This window comes from Neolamprologus multifasciatus, chromosome 13 (genome assembly GCF_963576455.1).
Source record: "Neolamprologus multifasciatus chromosome 13, fNeoMul1.2, whole genome shotgun sequence".
Classification (NCBI taxonomy): domain Eukaryota; kingdom Metazoa; phylum Chordata; class Actinopteri; order Cichliformes; family Cichlidae; genus Neolamprologus; species Neolamprologus multifasciatus.
In genome coordinates this window covers 24,545,291-24,571,973 of record NC_140451.1, presented here as the reverse complement: position 1 = coordinate 24,571,973, position 26,683 = coordinate 24,545,291, and the positions used below count along the sequence as shown (strand labels likewise).

At 42.3% G+C, this 26,683-nt stretch overlaps 1 protein-coding gene across 5 annotated transcripts in view; it reads left to right on the top strand.

Annotated features, from left to right (window-relative positions):
* sdccag8 (SHH signaling and ciliogenesis regulator sdccag8) overlaps positions 1-26,683 on the top strand; it is a 68,204-nt gene that overhangs the window by 6,409 nt on the left and 35,112 nt on the right. For 4 of the 5 annotated variants that reach the window (XM_085183711.1, XM_085183707.1, XM_085183708.1 and 1 more), the window contains exons 2-13: positions 465-626; positions 1,708-1,793; positions 2,254-2,352; positions 2,455-2,580; positions 3,029-3,121; positions 3,364-3,428; positions 4,132-4,332; positions 4,478-4,616; positions 4,952-5,104; positions 5,484-5,618; positions 6,527-6,643; positions 7,531-7,673. In XM_085183711.1, coding sequence (XP_085039837.1) covers positions 575-626; positions 1,708-1,793; positions 2,254-2,352; positions 2,455-2,580; positions 3,029-3,121; positions 3,364-3,428; positions 4,132-4,332; positions 4,478-4,616; positions 4,952-5,104; positions 5,484-5,618; positions 6,527-6,643; positions 7,531-7,673 — 1,409 coding nt within the window. In that variant the 5' untranslated portion in view covers positions 465-574. Of the gene's footprint in view, positions 1-464; positions 627-1,707; positions 1,794-2,253; positions 2,353-2,454; positions 2,581-3,028; positions 3,122-3,363; positions 3,429-4,131; positions 4,333-4,477; positions 4,617-4,951; positions 5,105-5,483; positions 5,619-6,526; positions 6,644-7,530; positions 7,674-8,493; positions 13,117-13,315 lie in introns of all 5 variants that reach the window. The other variant, XR_014877779.1, reaches the window with a different exon arrangement.

Genomic DNA, 26,683 nt, shown 5'->3' with positions numbered 1-26,683 from the left:
TGTGTAAAATTGCAGAAATCTAAATTTTAATTACTTTGGTGTAGTATGAATGACCATGGAGGATGTCTTTATCAGTATGAAAACTTGTGAAAATACAATTAAAAGTCCAAGATTTCTGTTCTCCTTCTCCTTTCCAAAGCCATTTAATGGGCCAGTTTGAAGCCTCTGCTGGGCCGATTCTAGACCCCGGGCCTTATGATTGGCACCACTGCTCTAAAGGTTTCATTTTAGGATGCCTGCCCTAGGCAAAATAAAAGCTTTGCATTATTTGGCTACTGATTGGCTAAAATAAATGGGTGAAATTGAGATTTTACAGCTTAGTTTTTGTGCCACCTGCTTACCTTCGTGAACACAACACTGGAGGTGTATTTGTTTGCTGTATAGACTTCTGTGGTTGTCTGTGCATTTCATCAAATAAATCATATACTGTGTTACACTGGCATCTATGTGTATGCTGAATTCAGAGCGGGCCAACCAAAGCATCCAGCATCTGAGCAGTGCTCCGCTGCAGCTGGACCCTGATGGAGATGAGGTGGAGGAGGTCAGAGGTGGTGATGAAGACCATTATACAACCATGGCCGAAGAGGACAAGGCTGCATGGAACCAAAAGTCACAGAGTGAAGCAGGTGACTGATTGAATACATAGAAAGTTGATTCTGTTCACATGTAAGCATTTCATTGGAAGAAACCTTACACCAATCAAGTAACTTTTTCTGCTGACTGCAGGCTTTCTCAACCTTATAAACAGTATAGTTGCATAATGACGGAAATTGGCGCAACAATGTGCAATGAGCTCAGTCCCGTGATTGTTAATATGCCAACTGTCACGACCACTGATCAGTGAGGAGTGGCTAAAATCATAGCATTGCAAGATTGTGAAAGATGTACTCTTAGGCCCCCTCCAGTGTTAAAAAATGGTCACCCCTCTTTTTACATAACCAAGTGTTCCTCCCAGCCCGGGATGCAAACTTCCTCAACATTGAAAGATTGGGCAGTACCCTGTAGGTATAATTACATGCAGTCTTGGCTTGACAAACTGAATATTCTGTGTTGTCCCATCTGCCAGTGGTTGTTTGGGTTCTCTGATAATGTATAATTTACTGCAGTCGTCTTGGCAGCTGCATGTACTGTATTACTGTGTCTGTTCTGGGGCACCCGATCATTAAGGTGGACCACTTTTTGACGGATCATCTTTTGGTGTTTCAAACCACAGAGACATGGTGCTTTGAAAAAAGAAAAATGCATCTCAGCTGTTCTGATACTCCCGAAACATAAGAGATCAGATTGTTTCCTTAGGCAGCAGTTGTCCTTCTTCTCTCCTGGATCGCTCATAGCATTCTTCCCAGCTTTGACTAACCAACCTGTGATAACCACATTTTAATAAGGAGCTCTTTGATATGACGTTCTTTTGCTTCCCTGGCTGCTGTGTCCGTGGGGATGGTGTTTGCTCTAAAACGACCCGCAATGGTGCTAAATTATGCACTTGTTCTGCTTATAAGGCTGGGAAACGTGCAGTCAGCTGAGACCGAAGAAGTTACTTGGACAAGTGATGAAATGTTTCTGATTAGTTGTAAGTCGGTTATGTGATAAAACCCAGCCCTTATAGTGGAGTATGGTGAGATTTCCCCTCTCACAGTCTTTTTACACAAAGTTTAAATAAAGTGTTTATGTGTTTGTGTACATACTTATTTTTAATGTCTTTTGTAGTTAATCAGCTGAAGAGCCTTCTGCTGAAGCAGGGCAGAGAAATTCCCACACCTGTCTCCCCTTCCAAGAAACAGTCTCCATCCAAGGTAGAATGAGCAGTTTTGCATGGTTTAATATTTAAATGCGTTAGATCTGACGAAGGCCTGTTACAGAACTGATACTCAGATTAGGAGCAATTCTCCATACTTGAATGTACCATGGTTTTATAGTTCACTAAAATGAAAGAAAAAACTAAAAGTAGGTGTGAAAACTAAGTGAAATAAACTAAAAATAAACAGGAAAGGCCCTTAGTTTTAGTTTTTGTCATTCTAGCAAGCATTGGGAAGCCTTGTAAATTTGTTAAAATTGTCACAGACAAATACGACTCACTTTCTAATAATAAAAAAGTAAAATTTAAAAAAAGGGCTAAAAGTGAAATGTGCAAAGCCACTTTGAAAACAAATGAAAGCTAAACTGAAATAAAAATGAAATTAAAACTGACTTCACTTGCTGCTCTTCTGTGTTTTGGCTTTTACTTTTTACTCTTCTTTCCCTTTTGCATGGCAGGAGGGGATGTCCAGTTTACCTGCCTTTCAGGATTTGGTTCCTGTATTTCACAAGTCAGAATACATCCAACATCTGGAAGCTGAGGTTAAATTCTGTAAGGTCTGTGTGCACAAATGTACGTGTGTGTGTGCGCGCGTCCTTCATTACCAGTGTGCTAATGTGAACGGATGTTAATCGGCTTCCCTGTTTGTGTGACTTCAGGAGGAGCTGCAGGGAATGAAACAGCGGATCAGAGTAGTGGTGATGGAAAATGAGAAGTTACGTTCAGAACTGAAAGCCAAAGCTGTGGATGAATCCCTAAAAGATTACACGATCCGAAACTCCACGGTAATTTGTGCGTGTGTGAAAATCATTGGTTTGATTTTTGTGTTCGTGAAAATGGTAATGCATGTAACAATGAAGGCACGTATAGTACAAACATAATAATGAGAGGAATAAAAAAGACTGAGGTTACCTAATGGCTCAGTCACACTTAAATAAAAATAGGACGGTCATTTCGTTGCTGCGTTGACAACAGCAACTGAGGCTTGAGGATGGAATGAGATTGCAAGCCCTTTGCATTAATTGTAGTCATGCTATGGTCTCCAAACGCTGTTTTCCTATTATATTGTGACTGTTGCATTAGTCATTTTTCTCTGGACACTTTCAGTAGAGAGACACTAAAATATAAAGTTAACGTAGCCAAGTTTTTATAGTTCAACAGACTGAATTTAAGCATCATAAAAGCATCTTTCAAATTAAAGATTTGTTCACCCGTTCCAATTTTTTCCCTCAGTTGAACGAAGTAATCGACAACAGCCACGTAGCCTCCATTCGAGACCACAGTGTGCTACAGAAAGAAGAACACAACACATGGAAAAATGAGCTGGTAGGAAAGATGAGTCTCTACTGGTTGCCATTCAGTTCTCTTTTACCTCAGTGTTCATCAGATTTTAATGCACAATGGTCCCCGATTGTATTTTAAGATTTGTCTTTTGCTAATTTCCTCCAATAAAACTTTAACAGTAGAAACATGAATTCTGTTTTTTAGTACATTTATATAGGAAGCTGTTGCAGTATATTTAATTGCATCCAGTTATCCAGTTAGATTCAGATGTTTGTGCTCATCAGGAAAAACTGAAGGTGATCTACCAGGCCCAGATGGAAAGCTTGGAGGCGCAGGTCATCTCTCTCAGGTTAGTTCTTTGCGGCATCAAACGAGCAGAAACTCATCTGGGTCATTCCTTGAAGAAAAGGTCAGTTCCTCCCACTGACGCCCTCAGAGTCTGCAGATTGGTTTTTGTTTAGTCACTTTAGTATTTTTAATGATACCCTGGAAAAAATGTTTATTTTGTACTAAATATTTTCCAAGTTAAAAGTGCAGAGGAGTTGGTTAAAAACAAAATGCTCATTTTTTCAAGTTGTCTTCTAGTTTTTTTTTGAGCTCAACGTAAAATGTTCAGGGCTGAGAAAGACATTTATGCTCTATTTAAAACTGCAACCAGATCAAGTGGACACCCACTCAGTGTCACAGTGCAAAACACATAACGTTTTTGTTCAGCATGAGTTTTTGAATAACCAACTTTGAGCATCAACATATAGTTTCAATAACCAAACTATTATTTGCTGTCAATGACGCGGTGTCACAGAAACATTCCGACCTGAATTTTTTTTATCTGTCTTCTGGTAATTCACTGGAGAAAAATTTAAAAAGTCCATTTCTTGTAGGCTGGTCAAAATAAGTCATAGCTTACCTACATTTTTATACCAAGCCCATCTCTGATCCCCTCCGTGTCAAAACCTTAGTCATTTTTAACCCTAGCAAATGTACCTTATGTCTGTAAAAATCAGTTATCTTTAATTCTTTTTAGAACACTTTTCCTTCTCTGATATTCTCAGAAAGGATCTGTCAGTCAGTCAGAAGGAGTGCGAGGAGGTGAAGCTTCGCCTGAGACACAGGGAGAAGCAGGCCGCAGATGCACTGAAGGCTGATGGAGCTCCTCGTGTGGCAGGATTGTGCCTGAAGTGTGCACAGCACGAAGCTGTGTTGGCTGGGACTCACACAAACCTGCATGTCCAGGCTATTGACAGGCTCACAAAGTCAGTGGTAACAAATGCTTCCTGCAGAATCAATCAGAAGTTAGCAGCAGCATACTGACTGCGTAAACCATAGCATTAGTTTAGAATTAGTTAAGTGTACCATTAAGATTCTGCTTTTAATTCCTTTTTGTCTGATTTTCCTCAGAGAGCGTGATGAGTTACTGGTGGCTCTGCGTGCTGTGAGGACGAGTCAGCAAGAGACACAACAGAGGGAGTGGTCAGCCTGTCTCCAGGTCAAACAGGCTGTGGAGATGGCAGAGGAAGCAAACCTGCAGAAAGCTAGGGTCAGAGAAGCATCCACACACACAACTTTCCAGCTAACTGCCATCTTTGCTTAATACAGTTAATATTTAGAATGCATTGCATTTGTTAATGCTCAGATTTACCTATTTATAAGCTACACACACTGTATACATATACAAGCTTATGGGAATACCACTATCATCATACGTCCACTAGAGGGTGCTCAAACATCGCCAGTAACTTGAAATTAGGGACATATTCAGCTTTCATATGTTCTTCAACCTCGGTGTTGACTCACAACATCATTTTTTGTTTTCTTTGTTCTAGTACAGCTGGTTATTACTCTGTTAACCCTTCTGTTTTTGCACACATGCAGGTGGAGGTGCAGTGCGAGCAGTTGTCCAGGGAGCTGGCTCGACAGAGAGAACAGCTCGACCGAGACGCACACGCTTTGCAGCAGAGACTGGCTGAGGCCAGAGAGGAGGGCCGAGCAGAGGCCCGCAAACAAAAAGAGGAGCTGGCGAATATAGTTAGTCTTACTTTTTATGTACATGATTATTAGTCGCAGAATTGGGAAATTCACAGAAGAAGTGGATTACAGTAGAATGACTCCGTTCATTTGCCTGTAAAATACTGTAAATAACTATATTAACAGACAAATTTGAAAAAATACTATTTTAATGAAACATTAAGTAGTAAAAAGTAGGAAATTGAATCATTGCTGTTTGCTTTTGCAGTAGCTATTGTATATTTCTTGTACTTAGAGTTTATGTCTGTTATGTTTTGTAATGATACCCTAAAAATTTCATAAAGTGCAAGTGTTTGTATTTGTAGGACATTTTACTTGAGTTCTGAGTGACGCTGCAGTGAAATGGGCGCTGAAATGGTGTACTGTGTTTGTCTGTCAGGTGTCTGGCCTTTCCCAGCGTGTCGCTGAGTTGGAAGGACAGCTAGACAGAGCTCTCAGAGACAAGAGTTCACTGACCAGTCAGCTGGAGGACACTCTCCGCACACTTACCAGCCAGGAACATGAAAACACAAAGGTATTGGATGCTGTTTACGCAAGAAAACGTTGTGTCAGTATGTCTTCTCATTTCTTATTGATGGCATGATGAGCATTTCAAATAAACATGAGCCAGGGTTTGTCTTTAGAAGTATGGGATTGAAAAAGCAAAAAGCTCTTTTGTTGTTGTTTAAAAAAGTAGAACTATTAATTTTAAGGACCCACATGCTTCACTATCTGCTTGCATTTAATTTCTAAATCCACTGGATGGCAGCAAAAGATAATCTATTCCAACTTTATATTCAGTTTTTGAACACGTAAATGCAAGAGCATATTTTTCTTTCATTAATATTTGTATTTATTTTGAACAATTCACGAATACAAACAAAAACAAAAAGAAACCAAGTGAATCGAAAGAAAAAGCGAACGGCAATCTGCTCCTCTCAATCAACACATGGCAACCCACAGGCTGAAAGAGACTTCAGAAAAAGACAAACAAAGTGTGTGAGTTCACACAAAATTCAACCCTCATATCATTTTACAAATCTTAAAAAAAATAAAACTTAGTTTACAACAAACAGCCAGATTCAAATCTTTCTAATAATTCAAAGAGATTCTCAAAACTTTTCAAATGCGTCTTATTTGTGTTTGTTTCTTAATCCTTCTAGGGGAGGATTAGAGATTAAACATCACAGTGCTTTTATATTTTTGGTGAAAGACTGAATTAGTAGGTGCTTTTAGGGATGATGAAATGTGAAACTAGTCAAATACACGAGTGTAAAAACATTGAGCCTGGGAACAAGACAGTCTGATGATTTAGATGGGTGATTTTCAAAGTAAGGACATGATAGGATATAAAAAGAAAATCAATAAATGATGAAGCATTGAATGTGACATACTTGTTAATTAAAAGACCGCCTTTGTTTAATGAGGACTGTTCATCTATAGGTATGTGTGGATCTGAGATATCAGCTCAGCCAGGCTACGCTGAAGAAACAGGAGGCTGAACGAGAGCTCAGAGAGCTCAACGCCAAGACCAGCAGACAGATGGAAAAGGCAGCACAGGTATGTGCTGATGTATTGATTAGTTAGGATTTATTTGATATTTGTTTAAGTCGGCTACTGACCCAGTATTTTGTAGAGTCGATTGTTTCATAAATAGTCTTTATTTTTCTTTTTTGAGGGTCTTCACTGAAGCATAGCAAGCAAAATGAGTATTAAAACTCAAATTTTCCAAATAATTCTCAAGTTATTTGCACAAGCATCAATTACCCAAACTGTTAAAGGAACAGTTCACACCAAAATCAAATTTGCATACTTTTCCTTCAGCCTTTAGTGATATTAAGCGATAGAGATTGTTTTGGTGTGAACTTTTCCACTGTAGAAATGACTGCCTTCTTTTGAATATAATACAGCTAAATGACATTTTCCTTGTGGTGCTCAAAGCCCCACAGCATTGGCATTAACGTCTCTTTACAGAAGTCATGACAAGGCTACTAAAAGAAAGCTGACAGACGCACCACTCTACATGAGGAAGTATTGGTAGTAGTTTGGGATAACTCTGTCATGATTCCTAGAAATATATTTTATCTTTTAAGTGTATTTCATGTGCTTTGAGCACCACAAGGGAAATGCCATTGAGAAGGCAGACATTTCTACACACCTCAAAAACTGGACAAGACGCACCAAAACAATCTATATGACTAAATGGCATTAAAGGTTCTGATTGATTTTTGGGTGAACTGTCCCTTTAAATTTAAATAATGAATGCAGGATATTCTGTGTTTCCATTTTGAGGTTCAGAAGATCAAACCTGACGTCTTTTTTTTGTCCTGCTCAGTTTCTACATGTTATTGTAACCAGGCTTTAATGTTTCGTTCATCTGAGGGCACAGGGTGGGTTGTTGTGAAAGATTTCCTCACCTCCTCTCTTCTTCCATCTCTGCGGGACAGGAAGTGGAAAGGCTGAGCTCAGAGCTGGTTGGCTGTCGGCAGCATCTGGAGGCGGTCCAAAAGGATGGGAGCCAATGGCAGGCCGAAGCCCTGAGCCTAGCAGAACAGCTGGCAAATGCCCAGCGCCAACTGCACCTCACCAGGTAGTACCTAATCCTATTATACATGCCACCACACTCACACACACACAGTGCTCCCCTCTGTCCAGCTCCTGCCCAGCTCAGCCCAGTCCAGTCCAGTTCAGATCAGCACACCAACTGTACCGCACCAGGTAACAGCTAATCCTATTATACAAACCACACACACATAAACACACATGCGCGCCGCTGTGCCATGGTCCCGATACCAACTGGACCTCACTAGGTCACCTCTAATCCTGTTAAGCATGCCACAACATAATGCAACACAACACACACACACACACTGCCCACTCTGTGCCACCAGGCCAGTGCCCAGCCCAGCAACAGCTCCAACAGAGCCAAAATGGCGCCTGAGCCTTTCTTCTGTCCCTGGCGCGCGCACACACACACACACACACACACACAACAGTGCGGCTGATGGTCACTGGACAGCCTGGCCTCAGTGCCACCTGCCAGTGCCCTGCACCCGTCCTCACAACGGGCACTACCGGCACCCCTCCATTATCTTTCTATCTATTTTTGCACCATTCTGTCCTGTTTTTTTCCAGTATCTCTATATCAAGACCTCTGATATTCTTTATGATTTCATCCCACCTATTTGGGAATAGATTCATATTTACTGCCACCTGCACTTTTGTCCTTATCTGGCCTTTTTGTCTCCTCTTTAATTGAAACTAATCTCCCCTGTAACGTTATCCTATCGTCGTCCTCCCTTTGACGTTATTCTTTCTTTCCTTTCTTACTACGGTCTTGTCTGTTTCTTCCCTCTGTCCCTCCTCTCATCCTCTGGCTGCTTTTCCCTTCCACACCATTCACCGCCAAGGCCACGCCAGCCAATGCCAGCCGCTCAGGGCACTCTCTCACCCCCGCTGCCCACAGCCGAAGTGTTTGAGATGGGCACAGATGTGGCGGCGGTGTCCCGTGGTGCTGGAGGCTGCGGGATGCAAGTTTGTGCAATCTAAGTGTGTATATGTGTGTCTGGTTTAAGTGCGTGTGTCCACTGCTGCTTCTGGCTCTGATCTGTGTTTAAGTGTGTTTGTCTGTCAGCTGGCCAGCATTTACACACTGGTTTCATGACTGGCTGCTGTGTGTGTTTTTTGTTTTTTTAAAAAAGATGATGTAATGAGCGTGTGTGCGTGCGTGCACATGTGTGTGCATTTTGCAGCCAGCTGTGGAGAATGACATGCATATTAATGTGGCTACATGATGACTTTGACCTGTACTAGAGGAGCTACTGGACGAAACCATTTTACTGCCATGTGTGCGCCTGTATGTGCATGAGAGAGTTTATAGTTTTATGTGTCCTCAGTTGCATACTAGATGTTTGACAGCTGTTGACTTGGCTAAGCATGTAGCCATTCAGATTCAATTTTGGTCATTAGCAGTGAAAACCACTTCTGATGGAGATTTAATATGGCTGCTTCTTTTTTTAAACAGTTTTAGATGAGAAGAAGTCTTGCACACAGTAACACCTTTAGTCACATTTAAAGGCAAAAAAGTATAAGAGTATAAAAATGATTAATACCCATAACCGCCCCTGGTTTTAAGCTTGGATGGTTCCATAATAGTGCGGTGGTTTGCACATTTTTCTGACAGCTGAAAGATTCCTGGTTTGACGCTGAAAGGAGACACAATAAAACCTGTGGAGCTACCTGCTATGACGACTCTCCTGTGAATAAGGCAGCAGCTGAAAGTTGCTTTTTATAGCAGCTGGCTGACAGTTGATTTCTACTTCTGCTGTAAATCTTTGTTGATTCTACAATGTAACCAATGCAAGTGGCCTTCTGCAATGTGTTTATTATCTTGTGGTTGTGGCTCAGTGTTTTAAATGCAGTGCTACCCAAAAATCCTGGGAGATTTTCCCCCTTTTTTGTACATTCCCACTCCCAATAGTTTGGCAGTCTCCCCTCAAGAATTTGACCACATCTGTGAGTACTAATATTAAGGCTATGATTGTAATTTCTCATGTTTAGATGATCATTATTATTCTTTCTCTGATTCATTCAGAAACTGCAGTGAAAAATAGGTAGAAACACAGGTTAAGGCGTAGTTTAAATTGTAGTTTTTCAGATGTTTCTGCAGTTACAATTTCCTAACACAGAGGTATCAATCCACCACGAGTTGTTGTGCTGTTACAGTAAATGTTGAACACCGTTTGACTGTACAGACAAAAGGTTTGTCCGTCTGAGATGCACTTTAAAGCAGTTTCAACTCATTACTTTTGATATTTGGTTAATCATTACTCTGAGCTCTGAAGGAAAAAGTCTGCCGAGGACACACAGAAAGCTGTCCAGCAGGCCTGTTTCCAAAAAGCAGTTTTCTTAGGAGCGTGGAAAGTCTTAACATCCATACATGGATATGGGATCTCTGTTGATTTAACTGCTTTAGAGAATGGTATATTTCACTCACATCTTAAAGATTCAGCATTCAGATTTGGGATGTAAACATTCACAAGAATTTTGATACATTTATGGCTTTTTAGGAAGTTACTCATTAGCAAACACTTTTCTCATCCTCCATATGATGACTTTCTATCTCATCTAAAATCTCAAACTAAATGCTGACCCCAGTTCTAGCCCTAACCTTGAGCCAGTTCTAAACTAAACATTAAAACCAAGTCTTAGCGGTGCAATGGCTCTGCACAAAAATGTATCCATGCAAAGATGGTAGCATACATGCATCGTACACACCTGTTGAAGTTTGGTCAAAGCCTTTGTCCCTCCTCAGCACTGCATTATGTTTTTTCTTTTTTCCCCCCCCTTTTACTTGTCATGTCCTCATCGCTTTTTTCTTTTGCCATTCCAAAAGGAAACAAATAAACCTCAAGCGATTGTGTCTCTCTGCTCTTTCACTAGCTCTGTGTCATTCTCTTTCTGTCCATCTGTGGGCCTTCAGGGGTTATGCAGAGCTACATGTATTTCATTCATAGTCATGCCCTCTGCTGTTGTTCACTACAGAGCCATCCAAGAGTCTTTGTAGCTTTACTGGGCTGTGTTTTTGTTGCTGTGTGTGTGTGTGTGTGTGTGTGTGTGTTGTTGGAGAGTAAGAGGAGAGGGTGAGATTCACGGTAGCAAGGCTGGAAGGCATTTCTATGGCCAGCCTTCGAAGGCAGCTCTTTGATTTTTCTCTTTGCAACTTGCTCACTCCTCTCTTTCATTCGGTCCACCTCTCGTGGCGCAAATGATCACAGCTCGCCTTCAAACAGGGGGGACATGAAGCGAGGACAGCTTCTGTTTGATTTCTGATAGCCCTACCTTCCTTCCTGATAAACACATACATATAATATGGACACACACACTCACACACATATTTGTTTGTACAACGGCATCTTTGCAAACGTGCACGCCGATATTCACATCAGTCTAACCCACATGCCTGTACACAAAGACGCAAACACACGCGCTCACACACAGATGCAAGCACGCATCCGGGGGTCCCATGGCGGCTGGTGCGCTGCGCTGTGCTCCAGGATTGGATCATCAGCCAGCTGTGAGTTGGACAGCCCAGGATCTGTCCTAATCCCCGCCACTCTGTTCACATCGCCTCACATGCGCACACACACTCTCCAGTCCCGGCCCCAACCCAGCAGAGGGCTTTACTAAGTTTGTTTTGTTTGTTTGCTCCTGCCTTTCTTCACTTTCTTTCTTTTCTTCTTTCCATGTCTCCATCCGGCCTCATCTCTCCCCGTGTTGTGATCACACATCCCAAAGGCCATAGTGAAAACTGCCCAGCATAACTTCTCTTTCAACACACGCCAGATAGGACTGAGATGTGTGTTTGCATGCGTTAGTGTATCCATGGTTAGTTGAGACCTGTGGGCCTGCATTGTGTTTGAGCCGAGATGAATGTCTAAGGCTCCAGATCTTCCACCGGTTTTGTTATCCCCATGAAATCAAGCATCCATGTTCATTAGGGTGCTTGCTTAGAGCTGTAGATGGACCTGGAGCTTCAAACTGCTTCTGTGAATAAGTTTACTTGCGCTCAGTTTTTCCACCTAAAACTTCTGAGTGTGGAGTCTTCAGCCAGAAAATATCTGAACATGCTGGTCCATATAATCTGTGCCTGTATGTGACAAACACCTGAAGAACGAGTCTTCAGTTGAAATTGTCCTGGCAGCAAATTTGTCGAGGAGGCTGAATAAACCCCTTATGAGAAAATCTGCAGTGATGATTATCTGTGAATATCTGGTTTAAAATCCTATCAGCAAATGTTCATCTTTATGCATTTGGGGTCACAGTTTCCAAAGGTTGATACTGGATAATGCAGAGCAGGCTGTGAGATGAGGAAGGTCTTTTGGGTTTGGATCAGCGTGTCCTCATCTGTTCTTTGGCAGTTGTGCTAAGTGCACCCACTGCAGCAGTATTGCATGCAAACAGTCCTATTTGAAAGAGTCAAATGTTTATGACCCAGGAGGCCACAGTTTGCCTTCCATTAGGACCTTTGTGCTTGGTGCTATGTCTTGTTCTCTCTTAAACTTGCTCCTTCATTTGCTTGTGAGGTTTAGGCCCTTAAAAGGTATTAGATTAGGATTAGCTAGAAAAATTGGTTTGGGTTAAAACATCCCTCTTCAAAATGATGATAAAATTATGCTTATCCCACAAGTCAAGGGATAAGCATGCAGGTGGAGTTGAGAACTAAGTTTTGTACAGTTAGGTCCATATATATTGGGACACTGATGCAAGTTTAGTTTAGTTTTTTTGTTTGATAAAACATATTACAATTATAGTTATATAATGTGCATGGATATAATGTGTAGACTCTAAGCTTTCATTTGAGGGTGTCCACATTCAAATTGGATGGAGGGTTTAGGAGTTTCAGCTTCTTAACCTGTGCCACCTTAAAGAGAACAAAGGTAATAGGACAATTGACTCAAAGGCTGTTTCATGGGCACGTGTGGGCAATTAGTTGATTATGTCATTTTAAATTGAGCAGATAAAAAGCCTGGAGTTGATTTCAAGTGTGGTGCTTGCATGTGGAAGAGTTTGCTGTGAACAGACAACGTGCGGTCAAAGAAGCTTTCCATGCAAGTGAACAAGCCATTCTTAAACTGGGAAAACAGAAAAAAAAACATCAGAGAAATTCCTACAATATTAGGAGTGGCAGAATCTACAGTTTAGTACATCCTGAGAAAGAAAGAAAGCAGTGGTGAAAATAAAAGACCTGGGTGTCCATGGAAGACAACAGTGGTGGATGGTCGCAGAATCATTTCCATGGTGAAGAGAAACCCCCAGCCAAGTGAACGACGCTCTCCAGGAAGTAGGCGTATTAAAGTCTACCATAAAGAGAAGACTGCATGAAAGTAAATACAGAGGATTCACTGCAAGGTGCAAGCCACTCATAAGTCTTCGTAATAGAAAAGCTAGATTGAAAAAACATCTAATAAAACTGAACACAGTTTTCAGATCAACCTCTACCAGAATAATGACAAGAAAAAACTATTGAGAAGGTCAGAATCAGAATCAGAATTTATTTGTCACATACAGGTTGCCCCGCAGTAAAATGAGACACCCCCCCCCCCCCCCCCCCCCCCCCCCCCGACCTTACACACATAACACAGACATTACATGGGGGTTACAAGTCGGAGATCGGCAGTTACGGAAAAAACACTGAAATGTACACACAATGGGAAGGTACAAGAGGAAAAGGTGTTGAACAGCTCATGATCCAAAGCGTACCACATCATCTGTAACACACGGCGGAGGCAGTGCGATGGGTTTGGTGTGCATGGCTGCCAGTGGCACTGGGTCACTAGTGTTTATTGATGATGTGACACAGGACAGAAGCAGCTGAGTGAATTCGGAGGTGTTCAGAGACATACTGTCTGCTCAAATCCAGGTAAATGCAGTCAAATTGGTTGGATGGCGTTTCATAATACAGATGGATGATGACCCAAAACATACAGCCAAAGCAATCCAGGAGTTTATTAAGGCAAGTAAGTGGATTATTCTTGAATGGCCAAGTCAGTCACCTGGTCTTAACCCAACTGAGCATGCATTTCATTTGCTGAAGACTAAACTTAGGCCCACAAACAAACAGCAACTGAAAGCTGCTGCAGTAAAGGTCTTTGTGTCCAACCCACTGAATCAAAGCTGAAAGTCAACTGCATCTGAGTTTTCATTTAATTTTTTTTGTGGTAATGTACAGAACCAAAATTAGGAAAAAGGTTGTCTCTGTTCAGATTAGAGATGGACCGATCCGATATTACGTATTGGTATCGGTCCGATACTGACCTAAATTACTGGATCGGATATCGGAGAGAAATAAAAAATGTAATCCGATCCATTAAATATCACAAAAGCAGCTCACAAAACTTGCGACATGGCATAACTCGGCTCATAACCATAGCACGTCGGAGCAGTATGCGTCACGCGATAGAGCGGCTGTGGCGTGTATTGTGGAAGTTTTCCATTAAATAAAGCCTGCAGACGAGCGGTGAGCGGTAGCTAACATTCTTTAATCCAAACACACAAAGAACAGAAAACCAAGTTGGTGGAGAGCCTGCATGACCGCGGGGCAGACAGTCAGCAGAGTCTCCCTGAGCCTAGCATGGCTCTCAGTTAAATACCTTCTTCAGGAACAAAAGGCAGTACACAGCTGTTTCACACCTTAAGGTTCACACTCCCTTGCTACCTCCCAGAGTCCTGGAAGAGACAAAAGACTCTTCTTGTGGAGTGGTCTGCTTCCCCCAACTTCCTTACTACACCCCCACCATTTGTCTTAATGTATGAGTGTGGGACATGTTTAAATCCAGTGGCACCAAGGCATTGTACAATAAAATAATGTGATTAATACATAAATAAAAGAAATTCCTATACACGTGCAAGACCCGTCAGCGGTCTGGTTGAGCATTTGGAGCCTCGCTACCAAACCGTCATTTTATCTCCGAGGAAGTGATCCCAGAGAGAAGTAAAGCAAGTGTGTAAGTTCATCTCTGAATGTTTGTAAAGCATTCCCGCGTTAAGCTTAACAACCGATATATGGAGCGACTGCCTCTTCTCTCCCCCTCCATCTCCTGCTGCTACTTAAATCATGAAACTGATTAATGATCAGCTGATCGGCTTTTCTGTCGCGAGTCCATCTCTCTTGTTTGTTTATCGCCCACTTCGCGCCAGAAAGAGGAAACCAGCGGCTGAACAACAGCTTGATAATCTGTTGTTAAAATTTATTTAATATTACTTTCAACACCAGGATCTTTTTCTACGTAGCTGACGGCTGGTAACTGTGCAGGGGCGGATCTAGCAAAGTTTAGCCAGGGGGGCCGATAGGGCATGAACAGGGAAAAGGGGGGCACAAAGACATACTTTTCTTTCTTATTCTCATTTAAAATATCTAGCTTTTAATAAATAATTATCTGAATCTTACACCCAAAGTTTTAATCTGATGTAAAATCTATAGAAGTCCATTACTGTATATAGTAACTATTAAGTCTAATATACCCTTGTAAGCTATAGTACTTTTTCCTTTGGGAAGGTACCATCTGTGCAGTCTGCAGTTCTGTTGAAGAAAGATGTTGAATCTATTAAATTATTCTTGAAAAATAATTGATTTCTGTGCATTTTTTTTCACCCTGCATCAAATTAAAGTTGATTACGTCAATTAAGCATCATGCGGTGGAGGGTGGTTCCCTATTTTTTTTTTTTTTTTTTTTGCTGGGAGTTTGCAACCCTATTAGTTAGGTTGCTTACTCTTTAAAATACCAGAATAGGGAGGATGGAGTAGGTTTAAGTTTATTAGATTGATCAGTGTTGCTGAACTATGAAATATTTTGGGTGCACTGTATTTTTTACATACAGGTATAACAGAATAGCTTTAGTGTTTGTTTGTTTTTAAACCTGAATATGAACTTATACAAAATGCAGCAAGATATTTAAAAAACAGTTTTATTGATTAAAAAAAACACTATCGGATTCATATCGATATCGGCTGATATCCAAATTTATGGTATCGGTATCGGACATAAAAAAGTAGTATTGTGCCATCTCTAGTCCAGATATTTATGAACCTAACTATGTAAGCCATGAGGCTGAAGCTTCTGTTGGCACTTTACACAAAGCCTTAGGTTTGGAAATAATCTTATTAAGAGGCCTTGGAAAAACACTTCCATTAGTGGGGGCTATACAGAGGTGCATATTCACTGTTCACTGATGTATTCAGAGCATATCCAACAGCGAGGTGAAGACACCATTGTTGATCTGCCATGTATTCTTGCTTTAACCAACAAATAGTTGCAGTAAATAGAAAAGATTTGGTAGACTTTGTACTGCATGAACTAACATCTTTCCTGCCTTTTGGCATCACTTTATATTTTCACAAATAGAAAGAAAAGTGAAAGGGCTGATTAATATTTTCTGATTGTGTAGTTGTTTATTGAAGTCTTTCTTGTATTTCTTGTAGCTATGTTATGCATGCCATCACTGCATTGCTTTCTGCAGAAAACTTATATATATTTGGTACTAGACCAGGTCTGGTTAGGGCATAAGAGATGATGTATTAGAGATGCAAAAATGTGAGACATTTAAGGCACTTGTGAAATGATGGAATGCACCAAATTGGTAGTGTGGGGAAATACAAAAGCAACCATATAGGCCGGGCAAGGAGAGAAGCACACATTCTGTGTTTTAAGGCCACAGTCTCCTTTCTGTGACCCTGAAATCAGAAGATGGGTGCAAAGAGACACAGAGCGAGAGGGTTAGGCAGACAAAACTCTGGACCAACCGCTGTGACTCTTATACACGAAGTTCCCCAAACTCTATTAAACACGTCACGCTGCTGCGTTCCCTCTGTACCTCTACCTCGTTCTATTTTTTTCTCCCCTCTGTTGTACATCGTGATAGCAAGGTCTGGAAAGGCGGTGAACAGAACTGTGTGTGTGTGTGCGAGGGCGGAGAAGTGTAAATGAGGAAGGTGAGGCAGCAGATGCCGCGTCCCGCCAGAGGCTCGCTTTGAGCAGCGAGTGAAATCTGGGCGCGACAAAACTGCTGCAAACCAACTCGGCGGGAGGCCCTTGTCCAATCACGGCCCGGAATAAAAGGGCCGGGGCGCCACGCGGGCTGCAGTCGCTCAGGAGAGGCGGGGGCCATAATGAACCTTCAAGCGCTGCCAGCGAGCACACACACACACACATACACACACCACTTGAGCACAGCATCGCTCTTTCTACCTGGCATTAAGAGTGTCTAACCACTGTCACCACGAACATGAATGCACTCTGCCTCTAAGGCAACTGTGTGCATGTATTCTTGTGTGTGCGCACATGCTTGGAGTATTCTTGTTTCGTGAACTGTATTGACTTGTTTGCGAGCGTGCAATTAGACGAGCGTGCGTGCACGTCTGTGTGTGAATGTTATGTGTTGATACCTTTGGGCTACACCTGTGTCTGTGAAGTTTGATGTGTGTGTCTCTGTGTGACAGCAGCAGTGCAGTGCCAGGTATGAGACTCGCTGTGTGTTTCTGTGTGTGTGTGTTTGTGTGTGTGTGTGCTTGTCTGGTCGGCGGCCATGTTGTTGGGTAGCAGATGGCACCATGGTTGGCAGGGGAGGGGCTGCTTAGCACAACTAATCAGACAGTTACGGATAGGGCAGCTGGGAGGGCCGTCGGCCAGCCGTGTGTGCGTGTGTGTGTTTGTGTGTGTACCACAGAGTGCCATGATGTTGACAGTGGTGGGCCCGTTGGCCCGGTGACGAGACCTTGCCGTGTTCTTCTCTCCTCGCTGTCGGAGTGCCCTCTCTGCCATCGTGCCTCCTCGCCTCTCTCTCTTGCACTCTTCCTGCCTCTCTCGCTCAATCTGTTGAGACCTACTTGTTTGTGTCTTCGTTTTAGCTTTTTTAACTGTCTCCTTTGATCTTCCTGTCACTGCTGTATTTCTTTGGTTAACTGTTCAAAGGTTATGTTAATTTGCCATGAAACAGTTCTTAAAATACTAGCAAATTTATACTGAAACCATTTTTGTACAGTTTTAATGGAATTGGCACTATACGTATGAAAATGTGACCCCTTGAGCAGGAACATGTCTGTTATGTTGATGTATATTGACTTTATGAAGTAGGTCAGTGTCTGAATGCCTTTTGAAATCATGCATAAAGTCCCTAACATATTTCGTTTTCACCCTTGATCTTAATAAATGTATCTTCTTTCTGTGTTGGTAGTTCTTATGCTCTGCTTATGAGTCTTTTCCCTTTATTCTACCTGAGTGTTGATAACATTAAAGGAAATTTACCAGACTTGAGGCATCTGACTATCAGGTAATAGATCTAAGATGGTTCTTAGAACAGCATTACTACTGCATTAGTACATATGACTTTATGGCTTTGGCCTTACCAGGTACTCCCTGATCCCTTAAACATGTGTTTCATGTGCTGAGATTGTATTCTGCAGTGATTTTTATACGATTAAATACTATTATTTTCATCATGCATGTAGGTTTCAAACAGTTTTCCAGTTAGGTGCAAGTGTGGATAGTTTTTGTGGGGAAACACAGTAGTTTGAGCATTACAGAATTGCAATACAGAGAGAATACATTCTTGTTAGGTTCTCAGCCAGTGCACGCATTTCTCACTAGTATTCGCAACCTAAGTATTATATATAAACATGTTATATGTTATGGCTGATAACTGATAATGTGCAGCCATGGTATACTGTCCTTCTCACTCTTAACTCAGGAGCTTATTTATGTCTTTCGCAGTTAAAATGTTGATGCTATAAATTCACCAGAGAATATTCACACTCATTACTGTAAGTATGAAGATTGTTAAGCAGGACTGTAATCTATCCATCCGGCGAGGCTGAGAATGGATAGAAAAGACAGATCGCTGACTGTGAGACCTCAGGCAAGATGGAGGCAAATCTGTCGGCTACAACTGTTGCCACCCCAGCCAAGTGTGCCCTGGGACACTGGCCTACATACACACACTACTGCTAGAGGACAAAACGAAAGGGAGTACCAGCCCCCTGCCATCCATCCACCATCCACCCTTCACCTCATTCTGCACTCATCTTTTGCATATCTTTGTAAATGGGTATGGTGAGAGGGGTTTACCGGTAGCTCTGTACGTTTTAGAGGATTGTGCTGAAGATCCAGTGCAGGTCGATTTTGAAATCTGTGTTTAAAAGTGTGTGTTGTTTTTGTGTGACCGTGTCATCTGTTCAACTTTTGTGCCTTTGCACACCCCTGCTGTGAGGGTGGCAGGATCAGTGGCGCTACCCAGTGCCCACTACCCAGTAGGCACAGCTTTCATCCAACATGACAGAACCTCTCTCTGCCTGCCCCCCCCCCATTTCTCTTTTACCTCTCTCATTCTCTTTTACCTGATTGATCTATCCTTTTGTCGTTTCATCCTCTCTTTTTTCCTGCATAGTTGCTTTTTGTTCAGTTTTTTTCCCCTTCTTTTGCCTTCGTTCCATCAGCTTCTCTCTGTTACCCTGGGTGGACACAGCAGTGCCAACCGGTGCCACATAGGTAGTGGGCCAGTGCTGCCCTCAGCAGATTGTACTGGGAGTTGATCACAAAGAGCAGTAAGGAACAGATGGATGAAAGATAAGATTGGAGCAAGGTGGCAGCTAAGTGGAGATGGAAGATACAGCAGGACAAATACTGAAAGGGAAGAGTCAGACAGCATAGAAAAGTAATAATAATTATATACTGGGAGAAGACAGAAGGATCTACTCCTACAAGCTAGATCTGAGAGATCAAATCAGGCAAAGCTGATAAAAACCCAAAACAAAATAAGAAATCTGATCAGTGTGGCCCATGAAGGAGTGCTGTCCACTTTGGTGTCTATACATGACACCAGCAGCAGAACTAGCAGAAAAAACATGAAGAAGGACGATTTCTCCCCTTCCTGAGGTAATATAAAAAATTGCATTATTTGACCACTTTGGCCACTGCAGTGAGTGAAAAAGCTTTTTTCTATTAGTACTTACAGCCATACTTGATCCAATCAACTCTCCATAGTGACAACTCTGTAACTGCTAGGCCTCTTCATTGGCGCTTGCAGCTACATTTCAAGTGAATTAATATAATTTCCCTGCAGTGTATGTTGATGTGCTGCTCGTTCCAAACGAAGTGCCGTGCGAGCCAGGTTAAAGACGTGTTGACCTGATCCTGACAAACAAAGTGATGTAGTTGAGACCATAGACTGTGACATCACGCATATTTTTCTAATTTCTGTATTCTGAAGCCTCAAGATTTGCTGTCTTTGGCAGCACATTATTTATTTATTTATTTAGTTTTATTTTATTTTATTTTTACCGTAAAACCATATCTAGACAAGTTGGAAGCTTGTTTTGCAAGCTGTATTAATAAACTGAACAGGTGCAATGTACCGACAAACATCTGCTAATTAGTACTAAGTAAGTAATGACTAATGATAAGGCACTAATAATACCAGATTTTCACTCACCAAAGCACAACTCCTTGGATAGTCTGTACACAGCAAGCTGTATTATTTGTCAGATAATTCCATTAAGGATTGCATCAGCAGCAATCAGTGATACCAGTTAGCAGAGGTGAAGCCTAGAAAATCCTGTCCGGCTACAGCTCCCTGTGCCGGGACAGTTAGTCAATGCAACCACTCCAGATGCAAAATGTACGAAAATTTAAACTTGTAAAGTCGTTCTGAAGAATTCAAAAAGAAAAAAAAATAACTGTAAAGTATTTTAAGAAGAGGGGGCTCTGGGAATTTGTTCGACTTTCTTAGGCAGCCTCAAGTGGCCACCAGGGGAACTGCAGTTTCTGGCAACTCTAGTGGTTGCTACTTGGTAAAGACACAGCTGATTATAAATAAATAGCCCAGGGGAGAGGAGAGACGTTGTCAGAGACACGAGGTATGAAAGTAAGGAGATGATTGAATTCACTGACGATTATTTGGGTGCATAAGGAGAGAAAAGTGGTGCATAGTCCTTTGAGCCTGTTACCTCCAAGCACACGACCCACTGTGAAGGCTGGTGGGTGTTTTAAATAACATCATGCATGTCTCAAGTAAGAAGTGAATTCCGTTACAGGTAGACGGTGCTCACACCAGCAGAGATAAATTTGCTGTAGTACCAAAGATTTGGACTTGTAGTATAAGTACCTTTCTCACTCTTTCCTCTCTCTTTTCTCTCACTTTTTTTTTGTTGCATTGCATGTAAGTTAAGCGTTGTACAGTTGTAATCACAGATTTCTTTCTGTTTATTTGGGGAATTAACCAGAACCTTTTCTTATTATATTTGTCCCATAAAATTCACACAGCAGGTATTAGACATACACTTTAAAAGATGCCTAATGAGAGGTAGCCTGGTTGAAATAATTAATTTTAGGCAGTCATTTACCTTTTCTGCTAAAATAGATTTGACCTCGAGCACTGCCACATATGCTACCCACAACTATTTCTGCGGGGCACAGATTTGACACTGACGTTAGGTCTTTGGTTTCTGGATTGGGTCAATATGAGAGCATATTGTACGTATGCTGTGTGTTTATTTTTAAAAATCACAGATGCCTGCGCTGCCAGGCCGCTTTTCTTGTGTTAAGACCATCAGTCATCTGTGCCAATTAAGATTTTTAAACTTCTCTCGCTCTGTTTTGTGAGCAGATAGATGATGACAGAGGCCAATCAGCCACTAATTGCTTCAATCTAGAGCTGTTTTTTTTTCTCTGAGGGAATGTGTGCTGTAACAGCAAATGTTTGTTTCTGCAGGGTCGTGTCTATTTGTAGCCGTCTGTGTGTATATGCATACATTTATTCATATGCACGGGAGATTAAACAGCTTTTCAGATGAGCGAAATTGCACACTTTTTTGTGTGCATACTTTTGCATATGTGTGTTACAGTTTGGGAGGCAAGGGGGTATATAAATTTATTTATTAAATTTTTTTTTGCGCTACTTTTAACAGTTGCAGCTTTCTGCTTTTCGGGCACGATTTGCTAACCACTGACCTTGGTGTCGGCGGGGGGGCTTTAGTGTTCCTTGAAGAAGAAAAGAGGCTTGGGCCGCCCGCTGTAAACAAAGTTGACTTGCCGACAGATGGATTGAATGACAGAGAGGCTAACTGAGCCAGGAATGGGCCTGGCAGCATCGCACCGAGCGGAGGGAGAGAGAAAGAGAAAAAGAGAGAGATAAAGGGGGGGGGGGGGGGGAGAGAGGAGAGAAGAGGTGGCCAACAGGAGAGGAGGTGTGAACAGGTGCAGGGCCGCTGAAGGAAGAACCAGCAGATGGAGAGAGACACAGCCAGTTTAGTTACAGGAAAAAAAAGGGTGGGAGGGAAAAGAGGAAGGAGGAGGGAGAGATGGGAACGGGAGAAAAAAAAGGATCGGAGCAGAGATGAGAATGCTCTGGACAGATAGATGGACGGATATCTATATATATGTATAGATATATATAAGGCTGGGTGCAGAGTAAAGAAGCAGTGAGGCTGCATCAGGCCGCCTCTGTGTTGGATGTGCTTGCTTCACGGAGTCGGACAGCAAGATGAAGGGAGGGGTGCCGCAAGGAAAAATGTGGGAGCAGAGTGATTGACTTGCATCACCCAGAGGTTTAATAAAAATGTGCTAAAACACATTGAGGTGCGTGTGACAGGAAATCGTGTGACACTCTGCGTGGTCTGCCGCACGGAACAATTCAGATTTTTATTGTGTGCGACATCACCGATACGCAGCGCTGCAAATGTTCAATATGTCACATTATTTTCTCTGTATCGCGCTCATCGATTGTTGGCAGTTACCGGTTAGACGGGCCTACACGAGGCCGCTCGCTCACCGCCTCTCTGTCGCACACATAAACATCGCACTCGCACATAAGCAGAAAATCATCTTTGTAGTCTTGCGTATCAAACTGTTGAATATTAATATAGTCTGATTGATGCAGTCTATCATAAATAACCGTGTATCTACTGGAATTCCTCCACCAGAGTGAATCATCACGAGTGTCACCGTTTTGAGCGGTTGGAGAGCAAATAATTAACAGTTGTCATTTTATAGTATACTATGAGTTTATTTCAGTAAAATCTTACTGACTCGATAAATGGGGTGGAAATTAACTGTGGGTTTTTTATAGCTATGTTCATATAAGAGGCTAAATAAAGAGGAAAAACATGACCTAGATCTGATATGCTGTGTTTTGCTAGGGTGATTTGACTTCACTTGTGGCCTTAAAATGAAAGAAACTATCTCCTAAATGTAACATTTCTATTCTGGTGAGGGAGGTCTCTTCAAAGATGGCAGTGCTCCCTATCCAAGGGTCACTGTACAGGCTGTAAATTAGAAAAAAAGGTGTTAGGACCACCTCAGTTAATCCTTTTGAGGACTTGTGAGAGATTGTATCATAAAGAGATGATAATTGGAGGGACCCAGAAGAGTTAAAGACTCGATGAATCAGTGGTAGGGAGTGCCAACATTTTCCTTTAATTAATGTTATAGAATTCAGAAATCAGTGCGTTTTATTGTTTATTCTATAATGACATCCTAGTTACACGTGAATTACGTAAATCTGTAATTCTGCAATTAAAATGTTACATTGACCCGCTAATTCCATAATGGATAGCATCTTCTGGTTCTGGGCTCTCGTAGGTATTTTACCTTCGCAGTAGAAATGCTATTATTTGTCTTTGTCTTGATTCTTCAACTCTTTGCAGGGATCATCAGTACCTGCAACATTCAGTCCTTTTTGTTGCAAACAAAGCCTGCGTCTTCACATGTTTTTTGCTATAGGCTCAGTTCGCAGTCTGTTCACCTGTATGTTAATTTCACACCTGTTATTTTGCACCACATAACTACTGCGGAGCATAAATCTGAATATTCATTAATTTGAGGAATTGTTCTTTTTAGCTTATCGCTTGTTTTTATGTAGATAATTAATATACGATACACGTGAATGTTTTACGCTTTCTTTACCTCGCAGTGCGTTGAATAAGTAGCTCCAGTTTTTCCTTCATCAGTCTTGTGACTGCTTTTTAAGGATTTGAAATTACAGCATAATATAAACTGTGTGTGTGTGTATTCGTATTTTTATGCTTTAAATATGCATGTATATGGGAGTTATATAGTGGAGAGTTGATTCTGTTTTTACTTTAGTCAGAACAGCGGTCAGTTGTGTCTGGCGTTGGCGAATGTCTCCAATTCCTCCAAGTCCACCGTCTGACTCCAATTTGTGCTCGTTCTGTGATAAACCACGGCATTTGGTGGTTCTGGCGTGGGATGCCGGCTGCACCATGGGGTGCTGCAAACTCCGCGCTTGGTCAGGCCCTGGCACCCCACATCTAATGGGCAACAGCTTGAATAGTGCCCACTTAAGCAGGCAGTGTGGACTGGGCTCCCTCTTCTTCCTCACCACTCCAGCCAGCTAGTCAGCCAGCCACCGCCTCTGCCACCTCCCACTTACCCAGCAGCCACTGTACCTGGACGCAGCCCCAGAGCCATTCCAGCCTACCTTAGGCCCCTGGCCCATGCAGCTCTCGCCATACTTATCAAGCTGTCCTACTGTGCATCAGGCCAGGCATATACAAACAGGCCCAGCTATCTGCTAACTGAACAGTCAGTCTATTGCCTCCTAGGCCCAAACAAGAGTTCCTGCCACAGGCAGCATCCCAGAGCCCATTCACCAATTAACTGGAAGGCAGATTAATGCCCAAGGAGAATTCTACAGCTCCAGCCCCACATATTCAGCCTCTGCTCTACCCGTCACCCCTTATGCTTGCTCCAGGGCTTGGCTTTTCGCTGATACCTCGCCTTCGCTTTCTCTTTTTTATGCTTTAATTTGATAGTGCTCAACAGCAGCCATTTTGTGACAGCATTTTGCAAGTAAACATGTTGCATTGGATTAGAGGTACAAAATGGCGCAGGGGAGAAACAACCGCAAAAGTTTGATCTGCTAGCTCCAGTTTGATCTTTGGTGAGGCTTTCAGGCTCTTGTCACAGAGATACAAGTGCTCGTACCCAACTTATCGAACCGAAACCTAAACTCAGCGCACTTCTTTGGGGTTTCTTCACCCAGGAACGAAAGCTTCCAGTCCGTTTGTTCAATTCTCTGTCCTTAACTAGGTCGTACTTCTGAGGTTCGGTTCTGTAAATCAGCACGACCAAGCAGATGCCAAATGTGAAGCTCTCTGTCTTTTGATTTCCTCTCCTCAGTTTTTATCACCCTCCTCTTCCTCACCACCACTCTATTGCTGACTGCTGGAACTTTCTGGCGATCTGTCTGATGCTAATTGGTGGGTAAACAGGTCTGGTGTGAGCCCCCACCACCACCACCCCCCGTCCCAATCGCACACAAACGCACACTCATAGAAATACACAAATACACACGGCCCCCTGGAACCTCTTGCAGGACCAAATGGCTGGCAACGCCTGCCCGCCATCTCCCGCTGAGCCCTGGTGTGCGCTTTGGTGGCTCAGGCTGCTGTTCAAGCCCAGCGGGGGTTCATTCACTCACACACACACTCATACGCGTACAGACACACACAGTCTCCTTGTGTCCCCTGCACACCCGCCACCCGCTTTCACACCCCAGACAGCAGGACAGCAGGAGAACACACACACACACGAAGGAACAGACAGACGCGGTCACTTTAGAGATGCAGGCCAAGCGCTGTAGGGGAGAAAAGTTTTCACTTAAACTGGAGAATTCTCTCTTCATTAGCGCCTTTGGACTTCAGGAAGAGTTCTGTTTATTTGTTCGTTTTTTTTTTTCCGCTCTTTGTAGTTTTTCTTTTCTTTCCTTCTTTGTCTGTCTCTCTGTTGTTTGGGTACGTTTGGACTTAGTTGAGATAGAAAGTTTGGTTCAGACAGGAACAAAATGTGCCGCTGTTCAAAGCCAGAAGCACCTCAGCTTGAATCGTACCTGTTCTATTCTGATACTGACACAAATCTGAATGCAGTTTAAAGTTATTTGACTCCTTCTTCACTTACAGAGATGACCGATCAGCTGACTCGCTGTTGTGTGTCCTCAGCATTAGTGTAGCATATATCACAGTGATTTACCTTGTCTCAAAATGTGCGGGATGGCAGTTTATTCGAGTGTTGCGTGAATGAGACAGCTGCTGTATCACTCAGGGGTCTCTAAGCTGACAGTGGCCTGACACATTTACCCTTCGACCCCCTCCAAGTCTTTTCTGTCATCGTCCTTTCTGCCCTTCCTTTCTTTCTCATGTTGTACAGTATGTGCTCTCCTCCTGCTCCCTCTCTCACCTTGGTTTTAGCAAAAAGCCTGTCTGACATCATTCACACACACACATAGACACAGACACATAACGTTTTCTTTTTATAGAAACTGCTGCAGATACGACCTGGTGGATTCTTGTCAGGTTGCTGGGATTCACTTGATAAATGACCCCGATTACATCGTAAGCCTTTGTGCATTTGTTACTGGACGCCTGGGAAGTCTGAAACATCAACAGTACTGAAGATGACCTGACATTTAACTTAACGCCTAGTTTTCACGTCTCAGTTTGAGTGCAGTTATTTAACGTACTCCTTCCAGAGCAGATTGCACGCGAGAAATTTGTTTCTCGGTGTGTCAACAAACTAATCTCCTTAGTAACCAGAAGCCACTTAAATGCACTGATTGACATGTCTGTTAATGCACAGACTTGAACTTGATCTAAGTGTACAAATTGTCTTCTGCATTATGTTGCAGGAGTAAAACATTAGACCCATTATTTCTGCAGTTTTTAGCCACAAAACACAAATTCCTACCTAAAAACAAAGCTTGAAATGCTTCAGAGTGAAACCTTTTTCATGCACCATCACCCGCAGAGTGTGATGAGTAAGATGACACAGAATGTCAGCGAGTGGCTGTGGAGACTTTTCACATTATTTTCCTTTTCACATGCGATGCTGTGCATGTGTACACAGCAGCTATGGAGGAATCAGAACACTGTCATCTAGCCTTTAGGGTTCTACCAATGGGCCGCTGTGCGTGTATTTTTTGCAGTGCACTTTTATATGATGAAACTAGAAAGTGTGTAGAAATAGTGAAAACACATTTTCTTTCACTGATTCTTCTTCTTTCTTTTTTTTTCTTTAACTTCTTGGTTTTTCT